This window comes from Macaca mulatta, chromosome 15, assembly GCF_049350105.2.
Source record: "Macaca mulatta isolate MMU2019108-1 chromosome 15, T2T-MMU8v2.0, whole genome shotgun sequence".
NCBI lineage: Eukaryota > Metazoa > Chordata > Mammalia > Primates > Cercopithecidae > Macaca > Macaca mulatta.
In genome coordinates this window covers 119,644,052-119,668,957 of record NC_133420.1, presented here as the reverse complement: position 1 = coordinate 119,668,957, position 24,906 = coordinate 119,644,052, and the positions used below count along the sequence as shown (strand labels likewise).

At 46.1% G+C, this 24,906-nt stretch overlaps 1 protein-coding gene and 1 pseudogene across 1 annotated transcript; one reads left to right on the top strand and one right to left on the bottom strand.

The window, feature by feature from the left end:
- Window positions 1-1,109: 1,109 nt before the first annotated feature.
- Window positions 1,110-3,754, bottom strand: LOC144334751 (uncharacterized). Its single transcript, XM_077966330.1, has 3 exons — window positions 3,463-3,754; window positions 3,094-3,328; window positions 1,110-3,002 (listed from the first exon to the last, which is right to left on the bottom strand). The coding sequence occupies exons 1-3, from the start codon at window positions 3,600-3,602 to the stop codon at window positions 2,802-2,804; spliced, it is 576 nt and encodes a 191-aa protein (XP_077822456.1). The 5' UTR covers window positions 3,603-3,754; the 3' UTR covers window positions 1,110-2,801.
- A 20,002-nt stretch (window positions 3,755-23,756) lies between these two features.
- Window positions 23,757-24,206, top strand: LOC100427172 (PEST proteolytic signal-containing nuclear protein pseudogene; annotated as a pseudogene).
- The last annotated feature ends 700 nt before the right edge of the window (window positions 24,207-24,906 follow it).

The following is a 24,906-nucleotide window of genomic DNA, read 5'->3' as shown; positions in this document are numbered from 1 at the left end:
TTACCGCTTCCTGGTGGCTTTTCCCCAAGTCCTTCTCCATCACAAACAAGGCTGGCACATTATGAGCTATCTGGGCATAGTCCAGAGAACCCCAGATATGGAGGCGGTGCCCCAGGAAACTCAGGCCCCGACCCTGAGCTTCTGCCTCCGTGAACACTGTCCTAAGCTTCCAGACTTGTGTGTGGGAAGGCAAGTGCATCTGATCCAGGAGGTGGCTGACCCCTTTGCCTGTCCATGAGTGTTTTTAAACCTTCTCCCTTCTGCTGCTTCTTCATGACGGCATAGGATAAATGACTCTCAAGATTTCCACAGGGATGAATCCACAGGGATGTGGAAATAGGCTCTGTGAGAGGGCTGAAGGTACATTCAAATAAGAGCCATCCTGCCCACGAAGTCAACCTGAGATCCTTCCTATCCCTTCCCAAAGGGGCAGTCTCACCTGGTAACTCGGCATGTGTGCCACCTTGCACCATGGACATAGCACACATGGCCCCACAGCAGCATCTGCCTTCTGAATGTACACAAGAGAATACCAACACTGTGGGAGGCGGGGGGCTCACTTGTCCTTAGTCACAGAGCTTAGAAGAGGCTGGGCTGGGCTGGTGTCCGTGCCATCTGATTCCAGGATGTCACATTAGGGATGAGCTCTTTGGGAGGCTGCCACCTTGCCACTGGTTCTTTGCCTAGGTGGTGACAAGAGATTCTCTGGCAAGTTTTAGAGACAAACTGCCTTGTGCTTCCATGCCAGCAGAATGTTAGAATGTCATTCTAGGGGCACTGAAATATCTGGAAAATTTTGAAGCCAGGAAAATGGAGCGGCATCTGCAGGCCAAAGAGCACCACCCATTGCTTGAGGAGCGGGTCCTCGCCTCGCTGTGGGAGCTGACCCCAGCCCAGCCTGTGGCGCAGTGAAGAACCACTCACTGCGCACCAATTTGCACTGGACAATCTCATCACTGATTTGACCCAACTGGCCTATCGTCTGTTAGAGACACAGCTTCAATTCCTCAAAAATAGGATTCAAAAAAGGGAAGGAGACTTTATGCCCAGTAGCTATAACAGTAATATCAACTGAAACGTGTTATTAACTGAAACTAGATACGATTCCACTCAGTCTATTCTTTTTCTTTTTTCTCAAACATTATATTATCTCCAAAAGCTTAAGGAAAATCTTAAGGCAATTAATTTGGCAGAAAACATATGGCAGAGGAATCATAGGAAATGGCTCTGAAACTGATAAGAAAGGAATTAGGAAGCCAAATATGAAGGAACGGAACAGCTCATAGAACCCACAGCACCCTGTTCCAGCTGAGGTAAATGGACTGCACAAGGCTGGCGGCCTGGCCCTGGTAACACTGGGGAAACCGTACAAAATCCTGGCAGTTAAAGGGTTCTACAACAGGGCAACCTCAGATTTTTCAAAACTGTGGCATGCTCAAATTCTTTTTTTGGTAATAAAAATATATCCACAGTATATAATAAAAATATACAGACAGTACAAGTATTGAGGAACATGAAAGAGATAGCATGAAATCAAGTTAGTGTCATTATTTCCAGAAAGAGGAAAACCAATCCCTGAATTCTGAGAAATAAGATCCTTAGGCCACTATGTAAAGTTTCTTCTACAGGACCCTGGAGTCTCTACCCTTTGCATAGGGTAGAAAATCAGAGACTCATGCATTTGAATAAAAATCACAATGATAAAGAGGAAAACGGCATTTTCAAAGATGAAAACTGGTTGAGAAATCATTCTCTCTAAATCTTAGAGGGAGGCTCTTAAGAGCTAGCTTCAGTTTGTATCTCAGGTATCAGGAGATGGGTGTGACTTCAGAGGCCCAAAGTGAGTATTTACTGGTTTGCTAATGAAAAAAGCCTGATGTGTGGTTCTTCTTCTATGGCAACAAAGTTATTCAACCTAGCATTGAGGTCTGCATCCATGAAATAATACTTTACAGATATGAGCACTTCTACAAGTCCTCAAGCGCGCGCACACACACACGCCCCGCACCATCACCATCTCCTCAACCAACACCAGCCCTGGGCATGGCCAGCTATCCTTGTTAGTCATATTCTGCAGAACATAATCCTTCCCTTATACTTTCTAGGAATTATATTTTTCTTAACCATGCCTGCAAAATTTTCGTCTATGAATAAACAATATTGAAAAGATAAATTATGAGTATGTGGTCATATACAAAGTCTGTGACTTCTAATGTCCAGATTTTAGAATGACACCTAATTCTGGAGATCTCAGGGGTCCAGGTAGGAGTGGGTACCATGTATAGGGTGGGCCTCCATTTAAAAATAACCTTCTGAAGAGCTCTCTGTTTTTGTAGCGCCCCTTTCCTTATTTTAAGGGTCAAAATGAGGTGTGTTCCCTTAAAAAATCCAACAACAAGTTCCTTTCTTCTATCTAAATATAAAAACACCACAAAGAAATGTGCCATTGGGAGTGTCCAAAGCCAGAAAGTCAGAGAGAGAGAGAGAGAGAGAGAGAGAGAGAGAGAGAGAGAGAGACTGACTATTGGGAGACTCAAAAAGCCCAAAGCCCCTTCTCTAGCTGTTATCTCAGTTATGAACACAATGTACTGATTTTCCGTGGGAACCTCATTATTGCATTGTGGGGACTTCGTCTTCCAGCACCGATTCTGACGGACCTAATTGCTTTGTTTGAGAAATGTTAGGAAAAAACTAATTTTCCGGCGAATATTGTTTAAAAGAATGATTTTCGCAGGCTAACGACCACAACCCTCTCCCACGTCCAGCGTCCCCAGGCCCTGGCACTGCGGGCGCCTAAGTTTTTAATTGTCCAAGGAAAACGACTGATGGAACTTCTCCACAAACAGCCTCTCCACTTCCATCCAGGTATTCAGCTTCCAGCCCGTTGTAAACGCTCCGGGTGCGGTGGAAAGGCCTCCTCCGCGTCCCTGCAGCGGCTCTGGGGGAGGGGTGCTGATGTGGAGCGCTCGGGCCGCCGCGGCGCGCCCAGGTTCCCGTCGCGCCTGGGATCGGTGGGGATTTTGTCGGAAAGGTGGGTCCTTAGGCCCCCAGCCCCCCACCCGGGTTCTGCGTCCGCCCGGGCCCGCCGCTCACCTCGGTCGGCTGAGGGCGCTGGGGCCACCGGCATCCTGGCGGGTGGCGCGCGGCGGTGCCGGGGCGCCCGCTCCTGCGCTCCAGTGCCAGCTGGGCTGGGAAGCCCGGCAGTCTCGGGGCTCGCGACGTCGTTCCCGGGCCTGGGGTCCTGCTCGGTCGCGTCCTGCCGCCGCCTTCGGGTCCCTGAGTCCTTGTTCCCTGTCCCCGGAACCGGCTTTCTCGGCCTCTGCCCGAGCTAGTCAGAGACCAAACTTTTCCAGCTGCCCGCCGGGGCGGGACCCACGCTCCGCCCCTCCCCTCGCCGCCCCCAACTCCCGCCCCTCGTCCCCGCCCCCCGCCCCCGAACCCGGCACTCCTCCAGCTCCCCACCTCCGGCTCAAGCCGCCTGGTCTGCGGGCGCCCAGCCCGCCCCTAGCCTGGACCCCTTCTCCCCGACCCCGCCAATCCCCTAGGCTCCTGCTCGCCCTTCGGCCCCTGTCCCCAGGCCGGCCTCTAGACCCTGCCCTCATCGGGCGAGCCCCAGGTGCCGACCCTGGGCGCCCAGCGACCCGGCGGGAACAGGCTCGGAACCGGGTCGGAGGTCTGGGCTTGGGCGGGCGCCTGCTGCGCTGACAGCGAGAGTTTGTTTGGGCCGATTCTTGATAGAATTAGTACTATCATTATCGTTGGTCCCGATCCTGACCATTTCCTTTTGTAACTGGCCAACCACCGGCTTGGGCTTGTAGGTGGGCGGCTGGCGCCGGACAGCGTTTTTGTTTGGGCTTCCTCCTTCTCCGCACTGGTCCCCTCCGGCGCCTGCCTGGTCCCTCTCCGCGCTCTACCCCCAGGCACGCAGAGACCTGGGCTCCAGGCGGGGGCGGCACTCTCCCCTAGCCCCGCTGGTGCACCAGCGCCCACTCCGGCACAGAGCAGCGCCCCTCCTAGACCGGCAGCCGGCGGATCTCAGCCCCCACGCGACCCCCTCCTCACACGGATTTGCCCCTTTTGTGTGGCAATAATAATAATAATAATAATAATAATAATAATACATCCATATGAAGGCTTCAAAGAGAAGAATTCCCAGAGAAGGAACTGCCACATTTTCAATCAATGGCAAAGGCCATGATTGAGCGAATACAGAAACAACCTTAGAAGCTTGGGGAGAAAGGAAAAAAATAAAGAAAAAGGAGGAAGAGGAAAAGGAGAGAGGAGAAAAGCGGGAGGAAAAAGACGAAAAAGGAAGGAGAGGCCTGTCGTCCGACTGCACATTCCTGGGCCGGCAGGATTGGGGCCGCAGGGGCCGCTGCAGAGAGTTGAGGATTCTTTGTGCAAAGGCCGCTGGTTACTTTCTGTCTTTTGCCCTCTTGCCTCCAGAGGCTGAGCCCAGCGCATCCTGCCCTTGGAGCAGGGTGCATATGCTTATTTGGGGTGCAGTTTGAGCGGTGAGGGGCACTAAGAGTGGAAGTCGGGGGCACTCCTGTTCCCTGCAGAGAAACGCAAGCCCTCAGCAACTGACCTGAAGCAGGCAAGTGACTCTGCCTGCTGAGGCTGCCGGCCCTAGAGGCTCTGGCCCTCAGGAGCTGGGGGACTTCCCAGCGTTTCGCCTATGCCTGTGTTACTCTGGAGTCTCCTGGCACTGCAGCCTTCCAACTTGTTCGGAGTGTCTGGTGTACGGCTCTGAGAAGCCACTTCTGTCCCAAGTTTCATGTGGGCCTGAATGTGCTTCCCTTTGTTGGACTCCTACAGCATCAAGTCAAGAAAAGAAGGGAACATGGTCCTTTGGCGTTGGTCCCAGCCGGGATAACAATGCAGCATACTGTGACCACTGTGTCTACACTTACCAAAACGGTCAATAGGTTCATGAACACATCTGTTCAATTAGTTGCTTCCCATGATGAAAACGTTACTGCTAGGGTACTGGCTGAGGGTTGTTTTAACCGGCACCCAAGTCTCCATTCCTAGAGCAAGTCAGTTACCCTGATATAATAGAGCAACCTTGAGGTGTGGTGAGGCCTCCAAAACTAATCTCCGGAATTGGAGCCCAGAAGCCCTGAGGAGTGATGTGGCTCTCATGCTTTATGGCGGGTTTCCCTAAGAGAGACCCGGGATCTGACCCATGGCATCACTGAAATTCCTCTTTCAGTGAGGCTCCATTTCCCTAAAGATCCCTGTCCTCAATGGGTCTCCCCACACACGGGCCTCTCACTCACCCACTGCCCCACCTCCATCTGCTGTCCTCTTCCTGGGCCTTAAAGCTCAGACACTAGACTCTGACAAGGAGTCCTCCATGCCCCCGTAGAAACCATCTTCTCTCACCACTCCTCTCGAGAGAAACAGCCCTCCCTACGGTTCTGTTGAATAAGTCTCCCCCTCTGCATCCTGGTTCACAAGTGAAAGCAATTTAACAGAAGAATGCCAGCTGATAAACGTAGAAATGGGAGAATGAGGAAATCCCCATTCTGTAACCCTTAATGAAATAATTAAGTCAGGCAGTGTGCACTAGTGGGTGTCAAACCCTTAGGTGAAAGTGTGCAGGTGAACTGGTGCTAATTGGGAAAAAAAAAAAAAAAAGGTTTTCCATTTTCCATTTTTTTATGGAGACATCTGGCTGTATCTTAAAGGAAGATCAAACTCACTGTCACTAATACTGGCTCAACCTGGCATTATGTGATGCAAAAGAAACACACAACATCACTGTTGCTGTGTGCTTGCCAAAGATGCTTCAATTGAATCAATTGCAAAGCCTCTAGACTTTACTGCAAGTTTACAGGAAATGGAAGAGCTTGAGCAATGAGTTAAATGACACCATGGGAAACAACCGGACTGCCAGAGTGTGGGCGTTCTGCAGTCAGTGGCCTGATCTCTTCCAAAACAATCAATGTCAAGAAAAAGGGTGAGGGATTCTTCTGGTATAAGAGCAGCTGAAAAGAAGAAGTATAACAATAAGTACAAATGTGGATTGACTCCCAGCCAGACAAATCAGTGTGCACGCACACACACACACACACACACACACAAACATTTTGCAGGAAATTACAAATTGGAGGGGATATTGAATGATATTATAGAATTATTGTTAATGTTTTTAAGTGTGATAATAGTATAATGTTTAGGAGAATGGCTTTAATTTTAGGAGGTGCTGTTGAAGTATTAAAGAGTAAAATGTCTTCATGTCTAAAATTTAAATTGTTCCGCACGGTACGTGCACATAAGCTGATATGACAAAAGGTTGGTGATTATTGGTTCTAGCTGGTGGATACAGGAAAGGGGTTGTACAATCTGTTCTCTTTCTTTGTATCTTGGAAAAAAGTTGGAGAAAAATAAAATGGCAGGTACTAAACAACTAAAAAATTTCTCTACCTTTGCGCTCAGACTTTAAATCAAATCTAGGCTTATGGGAATAAAATTAAAAGATACTATAAGTTATATCTGTATACTTTTGAAAATCATGTGGCTGCAAACTTAAATATGATTTGAATAAAGGTATTACATATCATAATTATGTAATATAACCTTACATGCTTTTTAATTAAAAAAATGAAATACATTCACTTTCCCAAAAAATTAGTGTCCACAGCCTGGTGAGCAGGTACAGTATGGTCAAAGGACATGCAGTTTTAAGATTTGAACTCAAAGTGAGCGCTTCCTCCAGCACAACCAGTGCCCTGCAGGAGAGCAGAATTGTCTCAGAAGAGCTGAGTAAATGCACCTCCTTTCTCCCTCCCTTCTGCCCTCCCAGCCTCTGCTTCCAGGATCCCAGGGTGCCTCCCCAAGTTTCTGGGTCTGAGTTAGTCTGCACTCTCTCTACTCTTAGCTCTGTTTAGCACAAAGGCTGCAACAGACAGTCCATATCTGAGTCAATGTGCACGCATGCTATTTTTTTGTTTGTCTGAGCCCTCTTTTCAGGAAAATGTGTGTTGGTCACAGTTTGCACACATGAGCTTGACCCCTCGAGTCCTGAAGGTTTCCAGAGGAGGAGTGCCCCCTGCAAGGTGGGGTCTAATAGATAGTTATGATGGTTAATTACATGTGTCAACTTGACTGGGGCATGGGGTGCCCAGATATGTGGTCCGACATTATTCCGAATGTGTCTGTGAGGGGGTTTCTGGATGAGATTGACATGTGAGTCAGTAGACTGAGGAAAGCAGATGGCCCTGCCTACTGTGGGTGGGCCTCACCCAATTAGTTGAGGGCCTGAGTAGCCTGTTATTGAAGACAAAAAGCCAACACTCTCCCTTGTTAGAAGTCTCTCATTAGGAGAATCCTCTTAGAACTGGAACTGGAAACTTGGATCTGTAGACATTGGATGTGTCAGCCTCCATAACTGCGTGGGCCAATTCCTTATAATAAAGCCTTTGTGTATGCTATAGGTATACCTCCGGTGGATTCCGTTTCTCTGGAAAGCCCTGACTGATGCAGTGGCCCCAGGCAAAGGGCAGAACCTCACAGATATGGCCAGAAGGGAGCCATATCTGTGGTAGAAGGGAGCGTGGGGCTACACTGGGGACAAGCGGCTTGTGGTCAGTCCATCTGTGCCTCGCCAGATATCTCAGAGCCATTTCTTCTCTGTCGCCTTGCTCTACGCAGAACTTGGGGGAAATTGCTTTAAAATATTGACCCCAATGTGGATTTGTAGAATGAAACTTGGCTTTTTTTTTTTTTTTTTTTTTGCAATAACCCTGTCTTGACCCAAATGAAGCCTTTGACTTACTGCCAGAGCCCTTTAGGGAGGCGTGTTCATTTGGTGACAGAGATGTCTACCAATGCCGAGTCTCAGCACTTCAACTGTGGCTCCACGGTGGTTACATCACTGTGTCCCCATCATTAAACCCTTAATGTGTCCCCATCTCCAACCTCATGGTCAGCCAGCAGGAATCATCAGAAGCTTCAGGAATTGTTCCTTTTTTTTTTTTTTTTTGAGATGGAGTCTCGCTCTGTCGCCCAGGCTGGGGTGCAATGGTGCGATCTCGGCTCACTGCAACCTCCACCTCCCGGGTTCAAGTGATTCTCCTGCCTCAGCCTCCTGAGTAGCTGGGATTACAGGTGCCCGACACCATGCCCAGCTAATTTTTGGATTATTTTGGTAGAGACAGGGTTTCACCATGTTGGTCAGGCTGGTTTTGAACTCCTGACCTCAGGTGATCTAGCTGCCTCGGCCTCCCCAAGTTCTGAGATTACAAGCGTGAGGCACTGGGAATTGTTCTTTGTACATTTCATATTTTGTGATGACATTTGTAATATTCAGAAACATAACTAGTTGTGTGTGTGTGGTATGTGTGTGTGTGGTGTGTATGGTCTATATGTGTGTGCATGTCTCTGTGTGTGCATGTGTGCGTCAGCATGTTTGCATGTGTGTGTTTGCTGGAGAGGGAGGGAATGAGTCTGTCCCTCTGTGGAAGACGGAAACACGGTCCCTGAGGCCTCTTGGTCTCCTGCTTGGCTTTCTGCTTGCTCTGAGCTCTGCCTTCTCCTTCCTTTCCCGGGTTACATCTTGCCCAGGGAGAGTTTGTGCTACCCTCAGGTGCAAGTTACACAGCACATCTGAGTGGGAAGCACACACCCACGCCAGGTTCATGAACTTCTAGGGGCCTTAAGTCATTGTTGATGAAAAATATATTAGTACCCTTGATAACAAAAAGGCAAACTCAAACAACCACAGCACTTTTCTGGGTGAAATATTTCCCCCCAATCCCTTCCCTTGGCTGGTAACAGAATGGGAATTCACCACCATCTTGGGCAAGTGATGACTTCCTTTCCTTTTTCAACCATTATATAGTAAGATGAAACTCTCAAACGACCTGAAAGTGAGATGAAAATCACTCAAAAGAACCAATATTATGCAACAAGTTTAAATTAAAAACAAAGACTATTTTAACAATCTGTCTTCAGCATATCCATGTGATGAAAGCAGGTGGCCCCGTTGAGGGTGGGTGGGCCTCGCCTAATCAGTTGAGGGTCTGAAAAGCCTTCACTCTATCCATCTGAATTGTGAGGACTCAATGTGCAGATGAAAAATGTGCAAAATGAAAGACTTATAATAAATGGGAAAACAGATAGGTTTAGCTCTTTTAAACATAGAAATAGTTGTAGAAAGGCCATATGGAAATGGTGGGGCAGAGAAGGAAGGCCCTCTGAGCCTGTTGGAGGCCATGCTAGGGTTGCATCACGCGCCGCTTTGTGAAGCAGAGAGGTTGCTGTCATTTGCAGCAATGAGCAAACAGAGGCTCATTCAAGTCTACACAGCCCGTAAGTAGGAGAGCCATTGATTCTTACAGAACCACACCCTGTCTCCTCTCTCCATTCTGTTCCCAACCTCTTGCCAGTGATGGGGAACATGCTGTTCAACCACAACATGAAAGGCACAGGAGCAAATATCCAAACTATTGCAGCAAACAGCTGGCAGGAGACATTTGCACAGAAATGCCCCATCATATGACTTGAGCATTGTTATCTACAGTGCATTCTCGGAGAACGTAGGTCAGACTCAGAGTTTGTTACCTGAAGCATCACTTTAGGATCTGGAGAAAAATTAACAAACTCTTCTGGCATGAGGAATCGGACTTACATTGCGCAGGATGTAGGGTTTTCAGATGCAGTGGGAGCAGACAGGAAAATAAGAACTCTGCTGGCAGAGGTGACGAGGGTCTAATGTGTTCCTGCACATGTGTTTTTGTTAAGAGCCTGAACATTCTGAGAGCCAGGAGAAAGGTTGGAAGACACACTGTTGGGGGAGGCACTCTTGATTCCCTCTCTACTGTTTTGACGGAGGCTTACTGGAGGCTCATAGTGAAGTCTGCATCTGAATTCCACAAACAGGCAGTGCCACTTTTAGCAGCCTTGATGCTCTGAGTCAAATTAGTCCAAAAAACTTTCCTGTGTTTGTGGATACCACACCGGGGGGGTGTGGTGGGGGCTGGCTTGCTGGAGGAGTGTTCTTCGCTTACAAACTGTTTATACACACTGTAAATTGTAAGTCAGCAGAAGTGCCCAGTTGTATTTGAATCATTCATTCAATGGCAAGCGGTGGTTATGCACAAACCTGTTTGCATTCTGCATAGACTGGTTCGGCATATTCCTCCCCTGCCTCTGGCTTTTTGAACAAGTGTCGACAATGTTGTTGAACAACTTTTCTTCTTCTTGGCTACCAAAAGGTTTACTTTATGGTGGGAATGGAGAGAGAGGGTGGAAATGAATATAAAGGGTAATTGCCAATTTCCTTACTCTTCTGACATCAAAGGCAGTGGATTTTAAGCAGAGAGGACAGGAGTTTTGATGGGGCAATAAGGGCAAATGCCAGCCAGCACTGCTGACCTAGTGCTTATGCCATGCTGGGCACCGTTCAGCAAGCTCTACACACAGACTCACTTACTCCTCATAGCAGCCCTGTGAGACCAATATCAATATCATCCCATTGTTCAGATGAGAAAACCAAGATACAGAGAAACTTTATACATTTGCCAAGAGTCACACAGCTGGTAAGTGGCCAAGCTCTGGTTTGACCCCGGATACTGTAAAGACGGCTGGGATGCCTTGTCCAGTTGAAGTTTGTTGATGTATTTTAGCCCTTTGGAGGCTGCAACTCCTGAAAGACACTGGGCTGACTTTTTTTGTGGGGGACCACCATCCAGGGTGCCTGTGGACAGCCAGGGGTTCTGGCTGGAGCCCAAGTACAGAGTGGGGAGGACAGATGCCATCACAGACCTTCAGTCTTGCCACTCCCCACATCTACTCTCAAATCTGGAATATCATGGGTTGGTTTGGGTGAGACTGGATGGAGCCCACCCAGATCCCTTTTGGACAGCCCCAGCTGCAGACCTTGAGGACAGCCATTACAGGCTGGGTGCTGCTGTAGGAAGAACAGTGTGGGGGTGGGGAGAGGGGAGAGGGCTTGCTTCTTGTCTTGCTTTCACCATAACTCTTGGGTAATAAAGAAACTACTTAACCTCCGGGTTTGTCCTCATCTGAAAATGGTACACTCCAGCAAACAGTACAATGCTAAATATTGGGGCACTTAAAAGAATAGTAGGATTCTAAAACTTTACACAATATACACATGTGTGAAAAGTTTTTATTCCATGTTAGTTGAATTGAAACCATGTAAAACCTTACTTCTTAATTAAAAAAAAAAAACTAAAGCTGAGGTTTAAGAGAGAAAATGTCTCAGTAATCTAAGCTCTCACTTCAAGAAACTAGAAAAAGGAGAGCAAAATGAATGTCAAGCAAGCAGGGAAGGACACAATAAAGATAAAAGCAGAAATTAAATTAAAACAGAAAAAATCAATGAAACAAAAGGTACATCTTTGAAAAGATCAATAAATTGGCACACTCTAGCAAGACTGACAAAAAGAAAAAGAGAGAGAGAGAGAAGGCAGAGATTACCAACATAAAGAGTGAAGAGGCTATCACTACATACCCCAGAGACCTCACAAGGGTACTAAAGGAATACAGTAAACAATTCAACACAGATACATTTTATGATATAGGTGAAATGAACCAATTCATTGAAAAGCACAGCTACCACAGTTCTCACAATATAAAATAAGCAATTTGAATAACCCTATTAACTATTAAGAAAACAGAATTTATAAACTCTCAAAAAAATCCTCAAGGCCCAAATTGTGTCACTACAAAAGGCTACCAAACATATAAAAAAATGTAACAACAATTCTACACAATCTCTTCCAGAAAACAGAAGAAGTAGAGATGCTTCCCAACTCATTTTTTGAGGTAAGTAGGATATTACTCCAAAACCAAACACAGACAGTACCAAAATATGATACAGACCAATATTCCTCATAAATATAGACACAAAAATTCTTAAGAAAATACAGCAAATATAATTCAGCAATATACAAAAATAATTATGTACTGTGATCAACTTGGGTTTATTCCAAAGATAAAAGGCTGGATTAAAATTTTAAAAATCAAGCCCTGTAGTCTACAATACTAAAAGGCTTAATGAGAAAAATTATGTGATGATATCAATTTATACAAAAAAATTGACAAAATTCAAGGCCCGTTTATGATAAAACTCTCAGGAAATTAGAAATAGAAAGGACCTTCCTCAATGTGATAAACAGCATCTGCAAAAAGCCACAGCTATCATCACAGTTAATGGTGAAAGACTGAATGCATTCCTTTGCGATCTGGGAAAAAACAAGATGTCCCCTCTCTCTACTTCTATTCAACCTAGGACTGGAAGTTCTAGCCAGCACGATAAGAAAATAAAAGAAAATGAAGGCATGTAGATCTAAAAGAAAGATACAAAGGGTCCCTATTGCAGATGATATGATAGTCTGCATGAAAAAATCTCAAGGCATTTGCAAAAACAAAACAAAATAAAACAAGACAAAACAAACAAGCACACGAACAAAAACCTCCTAGAACTAAGAAAGTTGCAAGATACAAGACCAACCCAGTAATATTTTTATATACTCACAATGAACATACAGAAACTGAAATTAAAAATACAATATCTCATACAATCAGTAACACAAAATAAAATTCTCAGGTGTAAATCCAACAAAACACTTATAGGATTTGTATGCTGAAAAAGACAAAGCTGAAAAGAAAAATCAAAAATAAAAATAAAGACAGACATACCATGTTCATGGATTGGAATACTCAACATAATAAAGGTGTCAATTCTTCCAAATTGGTAAACAGGCTTATCACAGTTACTATCACAATTTCAGTAAGATTTTTTGTGAACATAAATAAGATTATTCTAAAATCTACATAGGAAAGCAAAGGAACTAGAATGGCTAAAACAATTCTGAAGATAAAAAACATAATGAGACCTATCAGTTTATCAGACTCCAATACTTAATATATAGGTACATTGCTCAAGACTCTGTGATACTGGTAGAGAGAGAGACACATTGATCATCAGAACAGAGTAGAGAGCCCAGAAATAGCCCCACACAGGTGTGGTCAACAGATTTTTGACAGAGGTGCAAAAGCAGTCCAGTGAAAGAATGATAGTCTTGTCAACAAATGGTGCTGGGTCAATTGGATATCCATAAGCAAAAAAATGTACCTTGATCTAAACCTTACACTTATTACAAAAGCTAACTCAAAATGGATCATAGATTTAAATGTAAGGGGTTTATACCCCCTTTACATTTAAATGAAGTTTTTATATTTAAATGAAATACCCCTTTACATTTAAATAAAACTTTTACAAGATAACATAGAGAATATCTTTGGAACCTAGGGCTTGGTGAAAAATAATTTAAAATAATAGCAAGGCGTGATCTATAAAAGAAAAACACCAATAAAGAGGACCTCATTAAAATGAAGCCTCGCTCTGCAAAAGACACTATGAAGAGGGTGAAAAGATGAAAAGACAAGCTATAGACTGGAAGAAAACATTTGCAAACTGCAGATCTGACAAAAGGGCTCATAACTAGAATTTGTAAAGATTATATTAAAACTTGACAGTAAGAAAATCAAACAATTCAAATAGAGTACGGGCTAAAGATACGAAGAGGACACATGGATAATGGCACATGCCAGCCATTAGGGAAATGCAAATAAGGTCATGATGAAATTTCACTACAGATCTATGAGAACAGCTAGAACAAAAGGTAGTGCCAATGCCAAATGTTTTTGTAAGGATGTGGAGAAACTGGATCACTCTAGCAGGAATGTTACATGGTACAGTCACTGTGGAAAAGAATTGGGCAGTTTATTAAAAAATTAAACATACAATACCAAACAATTCAGCAATTGCACTCCTGGGCATGCATCCCAGTAGAATGAAAAATAAATTCATCCCCGTGGAATTCCATGGAATGTCCACAGAAAACCTGCACATGATTGACCACAGCAGCTTTACTTGTAATAGCCAAAACCTGGAAACAGCCAAAATACACTCGCTAGGTGAATCACTAAATGGATGGTGGCACATCTACCAAGGAGTTTTACTCAGCGACAAAAAGAATCCACTGTTGATACATGCAACAGCTTGATTGAATCTCCAGATTATTATGCTGAGTGAAAAACCCCAAAATCTGTATGATTTTTGTGGCAGGCCAGGTCTCACTAACAACTGGTTCGGTACTGACTGAGTGGTTAAGTTAAATATTAGAAACCAGTGCCCTTATACAAAGGTTGGGATGTAACAAAAGCGCATTAGGAGTTTGGCCTAGGCCTTTCCTGGGCCTTAAAGCATGACAGAATAATGAAGGAATTCTTAACAGGGCCCATTTAAGATTAAACAAGTTTTATTGTGGGTCTGAAGAAACTCCCCAGGCCTCCACAAACAAGTTTATTGGGGGTCTGAAGGAACCCCGTGATTCAGCAGGAGACAAAATAAGGGTAATCACCTCAGCACCTGGACCCATTTAGATTAAGTAAATTTACTGAGGCTCCAGAGGAAGGTCTTCAAGACTCAGACCTAATTTACAGATTAAAATAAGTTAATCACTTATGCCTTTAGATGAATGCACACTTACACATAGATATATAGCTTAGAAGGTATATAAACTCGGAACAACTTCGTAATTTTGAGTTCGTCTGGTGATAATTTCCAGGTCTTCTCCCTATTACTGGTTACAGAAATAAGAACTCTTTTACTCCCCAGTTCATCTGCATCTTGCTATTGCGCCACAAGAAATAGCAGCCTCCCGCTCAGTTTGGTCCGGGAACAATGTCACTTACATAATATACATGGAGATGGGAAACATTAGTGGTTGCCAGGGGCCAGGACTGAGGGGCTGGTGGTGAGAAAGAAATGGGTGTAAACATAAAGGAGACTAGGGAGATCTTTGGGGCAATGAAATCGTTCTGTAACTTGATTGCAGTAATGGTGACATGAATCTACACATGTGATGAATGGCACAGAACTACACACATCACACACACATACACACAACATGCTGTACGATGTCAATTTCCTGGTATTGATATTAAGTTATGTAAGATGTAACCATTGGAGGAACTGGGTGAAGGGTACGTGGAACTCTCTGTACTATCTTTACTTATACTTGCAAATTCCTGTGATTCTACAGTTCTTTCTCAATAAAGAATTAGAAATTTAAATAATCAAAAATCAGAAAACCCACTTTTCGTCTGTGGGTGTGAAAAATTTAACAAGAGATGCCCCTCTGTTCCACTAGGCAGTTTAAAGGGTAAATGTGTTCTAAAGACCATGGAGAGTAGACCCTCAATGAGAAGGAACCAAGTTATCCCCGCATTAGGCAAGTGGGTGGCAGGAAACTGCACATAGAAATACCGTGGACTTGTTTGGAATCACGTTGCTGTTCCTGGAGCCTACGGTCTCAATGACGATTGGCTTTTTTCTAAGCTATTCTCTTTCCAGACAATGCAATAGAGCGCACAGAACTCCAAAACCTTGAGCCACAAATCCCAGGATCCCATGGTGGTGACTGGGGAAGCTGGAGGAAGGCTGGGGGCTGCAGGCTGTCTGCGTGCAGAGAGACATGCTCAGTGCTGGCGGCTGCCTTGGCCGTTTCCTGCTTCGTGGAACTGAGCCGGCACCAGCACTTCTTGCCATTTCTCAAGTGGCTCATTGCCCTTAACTCTGACTTTTAGATGACCGCATGGCTCCCAGCTGGAGTCTTTATTTTTCCAGAATTTATCCACTTATCTCCTCTTGGTTAGTCTGAGCATCTAAACTTAAAATCATAATGCTCCAACATTTTTTCCTTCCTTTTTTCCCTTTTATTTATCCTTAAATGCCTATGTACCCATTACAGTCAATGAAGCCCTGGTACATCCTACAGTCCCCACAACTTTTATTGAATGGAATTAACTCTATTCTTTATGAATTACAGATGATTCTTGCTAACACAGTGGCATCTATTTTCAGGTGATTATAAAGGATTCTGAATTACCTTTGGGGCTTCAGACAGGCAGGCGGCTTTTGGGTTTATCATTTACCTCTGCTTTTATCTGGTTTTGCAAGATCCTAAGGCCACAACTAGGATCTTACATCTGGGGGCTTTCCTAATTAGAGATTGCAGTCCTAAAGCAAAGATCAGAAGCTGTCTTAGACTCCTTGGGTTGAAGGACCCTGGTCATTTTGTTTCTTCCCTTATTGTTTGGGACAGCGAGAGACAAGAGAGTCAGGGGGAAGGGAGGCTGGGATGGTGTTGATGAGCTTGTTTGCTGGGTTTATGAAAGACTGAGGGCATTTATAAAGAAGAGCTTTAATGTTTCTTAAGTACAATTCTTATTAGGCGACTGTATAAAATTCCATTTTAATCGTTAAAAATGGCGGTGCAGGTGGTCATTTCACATGGCTCAATGTAACACATTCTCTAGGGAAACAGCCTTTCTTCCTCTGTCCTTTCCCTACTGAAAACACACAGTCATCTTTCCTCTTTTGGTCCCTCGACACCCTCTTCCAACAAGCCTCCTCTCATCCCAGTGCTTCCATCCTAACCAACCACAATATTTACCGGTTCCCAGGAGACAGCAGTATTTGATGTGGTTTGCAAACATCAGCATTGTAGACCAAATGGGAATGGGCTCAACAGGGAGCTGATGGGAGAGAATTCTCCTGGTGTGAACCCGTCAGGCTTCCCAGTGGCAGTAAAAGGAGGAGGAGGAGGAGAAGGGGAGATGACCATGAATGAGCCTTCTGCACAGCTTCATCCTGAGATTCCAGCTCAGGCACCCAGGGATTTGCTTTCCTGTGCTCCTGAGTCAGGTTTCTTATACCCAGGGCCCGTGTTGTTCCTTTCTTGGTTCTGGAGGACAATCTAGCAAGCTCATTGGCAGCGTCCTCCTCAGCAAGTCCGAGTCACAGCCTCTTCCACTTTGCTAAGCCAGTTTCCATCCCTTCATCCACTTCTCCTCTCCCAAACGCTTGCTGAGCTGTCTTTCTCCCTAATGTCGCTGCTCCAGCTTTCTTCGTCCCTTTGGCCTTCAAATCTGGTAAATGTATTGCCACTAGAGTGGAGTTTCAGGAGTGTGAGAAGGTAAGTGTGGTGAATGCAATATATTCAGGTGCAAAATGCATTGGGTTTTAAAATAATCTCATTTTAAACAATAATAACAACAGCACAACCCTTCATTAGACAACTTCCTCCTGCCACAGCTACCATCTTACCTCTTTCCTCTCCTTCCTAGAAAAGTACTATTTCCTCTCTCTCTCTTCAGCTCTCTCCCATTTAGCTTAGAATCCGTTACTGCAAGCACAGCACCTCCTGCTAACACTGCCTAGGCCCTCGGTGCCTACGCCCACTGCCCTTCTCCTCCACTGTGACCGCCCAGCCAACTCTGCCAGTATGGATCCTGCTTTGGGGCAGTCGTTTTTCCCTAGATCATCTCTTGATTCTCATGTCTGCTACTCCTTTGCTCTACTTTGCAGATGCCGCTGGTTTTACTCAGGGCTGCACCTAGGGCCTTCTCGTGTTTAATTTTCTTTTTAATTTCCGTAATAATCATGCATCATTCACAACTTCACTCCTCCCAATTCATGCCTCACACTGTAGCCAAAGGGGTCTTCTCAAAGTGCCCCTCTATAGCTCCCCAGCTCCTGGGGTGAAGTCCACACTCTTCCACGGCCTACGTGCCCTGTGTATCCTGGCTCCAGCCATCTCTGCCTTGTCACACCTGTACTCTCTCAGCTGTCTCCCCCCCACCTTCAGAGAGCTCATTCTTGTCGTGCTGCCTCCTGCCACAGGGCTTTTGCTGTCCTCCCTCCTTAAGTGTTTGCTTCTTTGCTTACCACATGAAACCCCACACATGTTCCAGGCAAGTGGCCCTTCCTGCAGGAAGCCTTCCGTGATATGTCTGATTTGCTCCATATTACCTCCTGGCCATTGAAGAGGTAAATCTCCCCTAATTCTCCTTCCCTCACCCCAAATTGGATTCTGCATCTGCCTTCAGACCTTGCTCCCCACTCTCCAGAGGGCTTGGATCTCTGTTACACTTGAGTAACACATCTGTGAGATTTTTCCTTCATTTAAGCCAGTTTCAAGGCATGGTGCAGAGGGTCGTTTCTGTCCTCCCACGTGGTAGAAACATAGTTTTTATTCACCGCTGCCTGCTTTGGCATGATGACATTTCCTGACCTTTCTAGGGGAGGGGAGGATTTATCTTTTTTTTTAATTTAGCTATTTTCAGTCTCACCCTGGCATGCCACAACCACCTCCACGCCAGGACCTGGCATTCAGGAGCCCCAGAAGATCTCCTGGGGAGTCCTGCATCCAGACCTGCCTGCTTACCTGGTCTCAGCTTGATGAGTATCAGCTTGATGACCCTCCTGGTTGGGACTGGAGCTGCGGAGGTGGCCAGATGTGCCCAGCAGAGCCACAGTGCAGAGAAAGAACCAGGTTTCATCTAATTTACAGTCTTCCAGGGTCAAGAGATTTTTATTCACCAAATTAAAATGGTTGACAGTTGGTTGCTTAATATAAGCAGGCAGGAGGGACCAGGGCCCTGGAGAATAGACAGCCACTTTGGACAGATTCCAAAACCTCGAGACAGTAGAAATGTAGGCTCAGCAACTCCGTGGTCCTGAAGCTCAAGAGGACCCTGAGAAAAGGGTGGAGAAAGAGACTGTGTGTGTGTGTGTGTGTGTGTGTGTGTGTGTGTGTGTGTGTGTGTTTGTGTGTGTGTATGTGTGTGCAGCAAGGGTCTCAGAATGTTACAAGGCAGTTTTCTGTAGGCAGGACAGGCTGATTTGAAGTGGTTGCCCTGTTTATCTCCATCGGACTCCTTGCTGATCAGTTGTTTCTGATGCCTTGGGGATCTCACAATGTATCTGGAATGTTTTATGCCAATTGCCACTTTGGTTACTAGTATTTTCTCTTTTCTTTTCTTTTCTTTTTTTTTTGAGATGGAGTCTCATTCTGTTGCCCAAGTTGGAGTGCAGTGGTGTGATCTCGGCTCACTGCAACCTCTGCCTCCCGGGTTCAAGTGATTCTCCTGCCTCAGCCTCCCAAGTAGCTGGGATTACGGGTGCCCACCACCACACCCAGCTAATTTTTGTATTTTTAGTAGAGACAGGGTTTCACCATGTTGGTCAGGCTGGTCTTGAACTCCTGACCTCAGGTGATCCACCCGCCCGCCTCAGCCTCCCAAAGCACTGGGATTACAGGCGTGAGCCACTGCGCCCGGCAGTTACTGGTATTTTCAATCCATTTTCTACTATGTTGGAAGAAAATTTAAGATGAAAATGCTGTTTTTTTCTCCCACTATCAATCTTATTTGATTCAGATGTCAAGAAAGCAAGGTGTTTTCTGTGTTAACCTAGACTTTTAAAACATTGCTGCTGATATTATATTATGCTCACCTCAATTTTCAGGACAGTAGCCATGCTGTGAGCGCCCACAAAGTGGGAGATTAGATCCACTCATTATTCAAGCAACATCTATTTATATTCCTGTTACTTTTAATGAAATGTTCAACATCAACTTGCTACATTCATCAGTGTTCTTTCTGCCACGCACTCTGTCATATAGAGAGTAAATTCCAGTGCCCCGTAGAAAGAAACTAGAACACAGGGTTTGGGCATCTAAATACTTTCTGCTCTCCCTCCCTCTCTCTGTACCTCCCATCTATTATTCATTGATTTATGTATTTAATCCATTAACTAATGTTGCCATGCCAGGCCCAGAACTGGCACTGGGAGCACAGTGACGAATGGGACCAAATATCTGTCCTCAAAAAGCCTGTAATCTAGGAGCGAGCGAAGAACAGAAGACAGAAGTGGTGACAAGTAGGACAGCTGCTCTCAAGGAGGAGCAGCAAGACTGCAAGCCTGCAGGGTGGGGCAAAGGCCTCCTGACAGAGGAGGGGCTCGCCCTCCCGCTTGCAGGACACACACACACACACAGGCGCGTGCACGCGTGTGGCACAGCCCCTAGCCCCTAGCTCAGGGGCGCTGGGAAATGGAGCCAGCCTGGAATGCTCCAGCTCTCTGAGCATTGCCATCTCTGTGTGTGTGTGAGAGTGCATACACGTGTGTGTCTCTCTCTGTATTTATATGTGCATGTTTGTGCATGTGTAAGTGAGTGTGTGGGCATGTAAGAATGTGTGTAAAATGTGTGTATGTCTTGTGCAGTGTGTAGTGTGTGTGATATGTGTGTGCGGTGTGTAGTGTGTGTGCCTGTGTGTGTGGTGCGCATATGAATATAAGTATGTGTTGTGTAGTGTGTGTTCTGTGTGTAGTGTAGTGTGTGTGTGTTTCTATGGTGTGTGTGGTGTGTGTGTGGTTTTTGTTGTGTAGTGTGTGCTTCTGTAGTGTGTGTATGTGGTATGCGTGTGGGATATAGTGTGTGTGGTGTGTATGTATAGTGTAGTATTGTCTGGTGCATGAGTGTGTTGTGTGTGGTGTGTGCATGTGCTTGTGTGGTGTGTGGTGTGTGTATTTGGTATGTAGTGTATATCGTGTTTGTATTGTGTTGTGTGCATGTGCTTGTGTGCTGTGTGGTGTATGTGGTATATAGTGTATATGGTGTGTGTATCGTATTGTGTGCATGTGTTTGTGTGGTGTGTCTGTGGTATAGACTGCACATATTTGTGTTTTGTGTGTTGTGTGCTGTGTAGTCTGCATGTGTTTGTGTGTGATATGTGTATTGTGTAGTGTGTGTTGTGTAGTCTGCATATGTTTGTGTGGTGTGTGTTGTGTGTTGTGTAATCTGTACGTGTTTGTGCATTGTATGTGGTGTGTTGTGTGCATGTGTTTGTGTGTGGTGTATGGGTGTGTTGTGTAGTCTGTATATGTGGTGTGTGTTGTGTTGTCTGTGTGTGTGGTGTGTGTTGGGTCATCTGTGTGTGTTTGTGTGTGGTGTGCATTGTGCATTGTAGTGTTGTGTAGGTTGTTGGGTGGTTGTGAAGTGTGGTGTGTGCATGTGTTTGTCTGTGGTATATGTATGTGTTGTGTGTTGTGTAGTCTGTGTATGTGTAGTGTGTATTTTGTGTGTTTTGTGTAGTTTGCATGTGTTTGTATGGTGTGTGTGTTGTGTAATCTGCATGTGTTGGTGAGTTGTGTATGGTGTGTTGTGTGCATGTGTTTGCATGTGGTTTATGTGTATATGTTGTGTAGCCTGTGTGTATTTGTGTGTGGCATGTGTTGCATCATCTGTGTTTGTGTGTGGTGTGTGTGTTGTGTAGGTTGTTGAGTGGTTGTGGGGTGTGGTTTGTGCATGTGTTTGTGGTGCATGTATGTGTTGTGTGTTGTGTAGTCTGCATATGTGTGATGTGTGTTTTGTGTGTTGTATAGTCTGCATGTGTTTGTTGTGTGTGTGCTGTGTAGTCTGTGTGTGTTTGTGTGTGTGGTGTGGATTATGTAGTTTGAAAGTGTGTGTTGTGTGTTGTGTGCATGTGTTTGTGTGTGGTGTATGTAAGTGTGGGTTCTGTGTTGTGTAGTGTGTGTGGGGGGGCTTTGGTGTGCATTGTGTAGTTTGTGTGTTGTGTGTTTTGTGCATGTGTTTGTGTGTGATGTATGTGAGTGTGTGTTGTGTAGTCTGTATGTGTTTGTGTGGTGTGTGTGACTGTGTGTGTGGCACGTGAACGTGTGAGTGTGTGTCTGCGTTGCAGGGGCCGGCAGTGGGAAGGGAGAGATGCTGAGGATCCCCGCCTGGCTCCTGGAGGTATCCCGGCCTTTTTGCAGGCTTCACAGCTGGTGGATGTCCTGGCCCGGGAGCATTAGACAAGCAAGGCTGCAATGATGAGGCTGGAGCGCCAGACCCCATGGAATCAGGGAGCTGGGGACCTTAGCTTCCTGAGGTGGCTGGATGAGACTCTGCTCACCCTGAGGAGTGGCACCTAGAAGGAGCAGGCGGGAAGATCCCAAGTGGACATTTTCTTTACAGCTGGTGGTTAAGGTTCCTAGACAGGCTCAGGGAACTTGTTGGATAAGCCCGATCACCTCCACTTCTGAATATATTGGATCAGTGTCCCTGCATTGATGCCGTTGCAGCGTCCTCATTTTCCAAGCGCCCATGGCCCAAGAAAAGGCCAAACAGGACCTATACGTGTCTGAGGAGGCTGAGAAGAGAGGCTGGAGGCTGACTGCTGGTTTTGGAGACTACCCTGGGGCAGGGGGCTGAGGAGGGGCTGCGGGGAGCAGTGAGACCTCTGGAGGCTGCACAGTGGTTCACAAGCATGGTGCACATTTAAATCCAGAGGAACTTAAAGCAGCACTTTCACCACACCAGCCCAACTGAACACGAATTTCAGGCTTTGTGGTTTTGATCCCCAGGTAATTAGGTTTGTGATCAAGGTTGAAGACCAGGATCTGCCTGGTTCGTAGTGTGGTCCTGGGATCACCTGTGTCTAGACTGTCCAAGTTACTGATCTAGATCCTTAGACCTAACACAGACTTGGGGTCTGAGGCAGTGGGGTGGGCCTGGAAACCTGTAGGACAATGCAGTTAATAGGTTATTTTTAGTTACACCCCAGTCAAACCAAACATATTGGGCTCCACATAGGGCAAGGGAAATGTAAAGAAAGGATGCTTGGCTGGCAAAAAAGGCAGGTGGCCCCACTAAGCATCAAACATGTGGCAGGCATAAGCCTGAGCTCTAGGGGGGTACAGCCATGAAAAGAGCAGGTTCTGTTGTCAAAAACATGTGGGAGGCAGACAGCCTAATTAACATGTACAATAAAGTGTGCAAATGCTGCATGTGCAGTGCAGCGTGAAAATGATACATGTATGACACAGAGTATATATGCTGCGTGTGTGATACAGGATGTGAGCAAAACATGCATGCTGCAGGGTGTATCATACCCTGGGAGTAGGCGATGCATGTATAATGCAGAGTGTGAATGCTACATGTATGAGGCAGGGTGTAAATGCTGCATGTGCAATGCTGGGTGCAAATGCTTCATGCCGTTGGGCCCTGGCACTAAGGTATGTGCTGGTATCTCCCCAGTGTAGTGATGTCTCAGAACCTGAAGGATGAAACATTGGTCAGAGTTCTTGGTTGCAGACAACAAAACCCACTTAAAAAAAAAGAAAAAGCTGGATGGGTCTTAGTAAATTATATTAGGTGGCTCCCACCTAATATAATTAAGTGGAACAGAGACCCAGCCTGGTCTCTACCTAGCCAGGAATTAAGCAGCCCTAAAACCACCAGCGACATCCAGAGAGACGCTCCGGGGAAAAGCTGTTGCTGCTACCTCTGGCTCTTAGCAACCTCGACATGGAAGCCTGGTCCCCACCATAGCTTCTCCCAAAGCAAACTAATGCCCCAGAAGCTGACCTCAGGGGCTCCGAGGCGGAGGAGCTGTGTGAGAGCCGCGGAGCCGGGAATGGCAGGCACAGATTGGTTCTGGGTTTCCTGTTGCCCTTCCCTGCTGAGTTTGGTCAGTTACTTCACTCTGGTGTGACCAGGCAGCCTCTCCCTGGGGCGCCGGGGTGCCCACCGTGAGGAGGTGCTTCCTCCGCGGCCTTCACAGGGAAGGAAAGCAGAGGCGGGGAGGCCTGGCCTGGGCCGACCGCTGAGGCTGCAAGAAACGCCACCCTCTGGGCGCCCGGAGCCCTGCGCCGGGGACAGAGGCAGACTGTGGTGGGTGGACAACACCGCGCTTACTCTGGGGGATGTTTTAGAAACTGTAGATTGTTAGCTTGCTTTCTATAAACATTATATTATCCATCAACGGCAAGCATACTTGGAGGTCTATTTGTGTGCGCCGGCATAGGCAGTCAGGCAGAAACAAGCTTTGTCAAGAACACAGAAGGGGAGGCCACGGTGGGGAAAATGGCGGAGGGGAGGGCGAGAGCGGAGAAGCCCGAGAAGTCGCAGCGAGCTGGAGCCGCCAGAGGACCGGAAGAGGAAGCAGAAAAACCTGTGAAAACGAAGACCGTTTCTTCTAGTAATGGAGGGAAAGCTCCAGTCGCAGCCCTGAGAAAGGTCAGCTGAAGGAGCTGCAGACCTCCCCACGGAGTCTACAAAGATCTCCACACTGGATTTGCTGTAGGTAGAGGACAAAGAAGGCATCAGCCATGGCCATCACACTCGGGTCAGGGAGTGAAGCGGGGGAAATGCTTCCAGAAGCAAAGATGAGGATGAAGAATTCTGGAAGGGATATACCAACATCAGCTGGACCAAACTCCTTCAATAAAGGAGTTTGGGTTTTGTGATAACCAGAAGTTATGGGAGCAAAATATAAAATCTCACCATGGGAATGTCGGTGAACAAGACAATTAAATGATGTGTTTTGAAATTGGGATGGGGGTGGGTGTAAAGTTAAAAGAAACACTTTCCTTTTTTAAATAATGGTAAAAGGCAGAGCGTGGTGGCTCACACCTGTAATCCCAGCACTGTGGGAGGCCGAGGTGGGCAAATCGCTTGAGGTCACTAGTTCAAGACCAGCCTGGCCAACATGGTGAAACCCTGTCTCTACAAAAAATACAAAAATTAGCTGGGCGGGATGGCAGGTGCCTGTAATCCCAGCTACGAGGGAGGCTGAGGCAGGAGAATTAATTGAACCTGGGAGGCAGAAGTTGCAGAGAGCTGAGATCGCGCCATTGCATTCCAGCCTGGGTGACAAAGCGAGACTGTCTCCAAACAAACAAACAACAACAAAAAGAATGCTATAAGACATTTTGGGAGCAGCTTTATTTTTTTTCTTTTCCATTTTTTTAAAAAAGATTGAGAGGGACACTAATAAATGAGAGCTTGAAATTAAAAAACAAAAAACAACACTCTTTCTAAGGCCTTGCTCCTCAAAGTACCCACAGCAGAGAGCACTGGGAGCTCCTAAGAAAGGCAGAGTCCCCAGCCCCGCCCACCTGGACCTCCTGCACCAGAATCTGCATTTTAAGGAGACCCCACAGGAGTTTCCTGGGAACACTGAGGTAGAACAAGCTCTGAGCTGGAGCTGTTCTCAGCCTGTGTGCAGAAACAC

Bases quoted from the DNA above. Each gene is read 5' to 3' on its own strand.
- LOC144334751 (XM_077966330.1), bottom strand. From the start codon at position 3,602: ATGAGGGCAGGGTCTAGAGGCCGGCCTGGGGACAGGGGCCGAAGGGCG. The intron at 3,329-3,462 runs GTGGGGAGCTGG...GTCTCTGACTAG, and splicing joins CCAGGCGGCTTGAGCCGGAG to CTCGGGCAGAGGCCGAGAAA. The intron at 3,003-3,093 runs GTGAGCGGCGGG...CACCGATCCCAG, and splicing joins AGCGCCCTCAGCCGACCGAG to GCGCGACGGGAACCTGGGCG.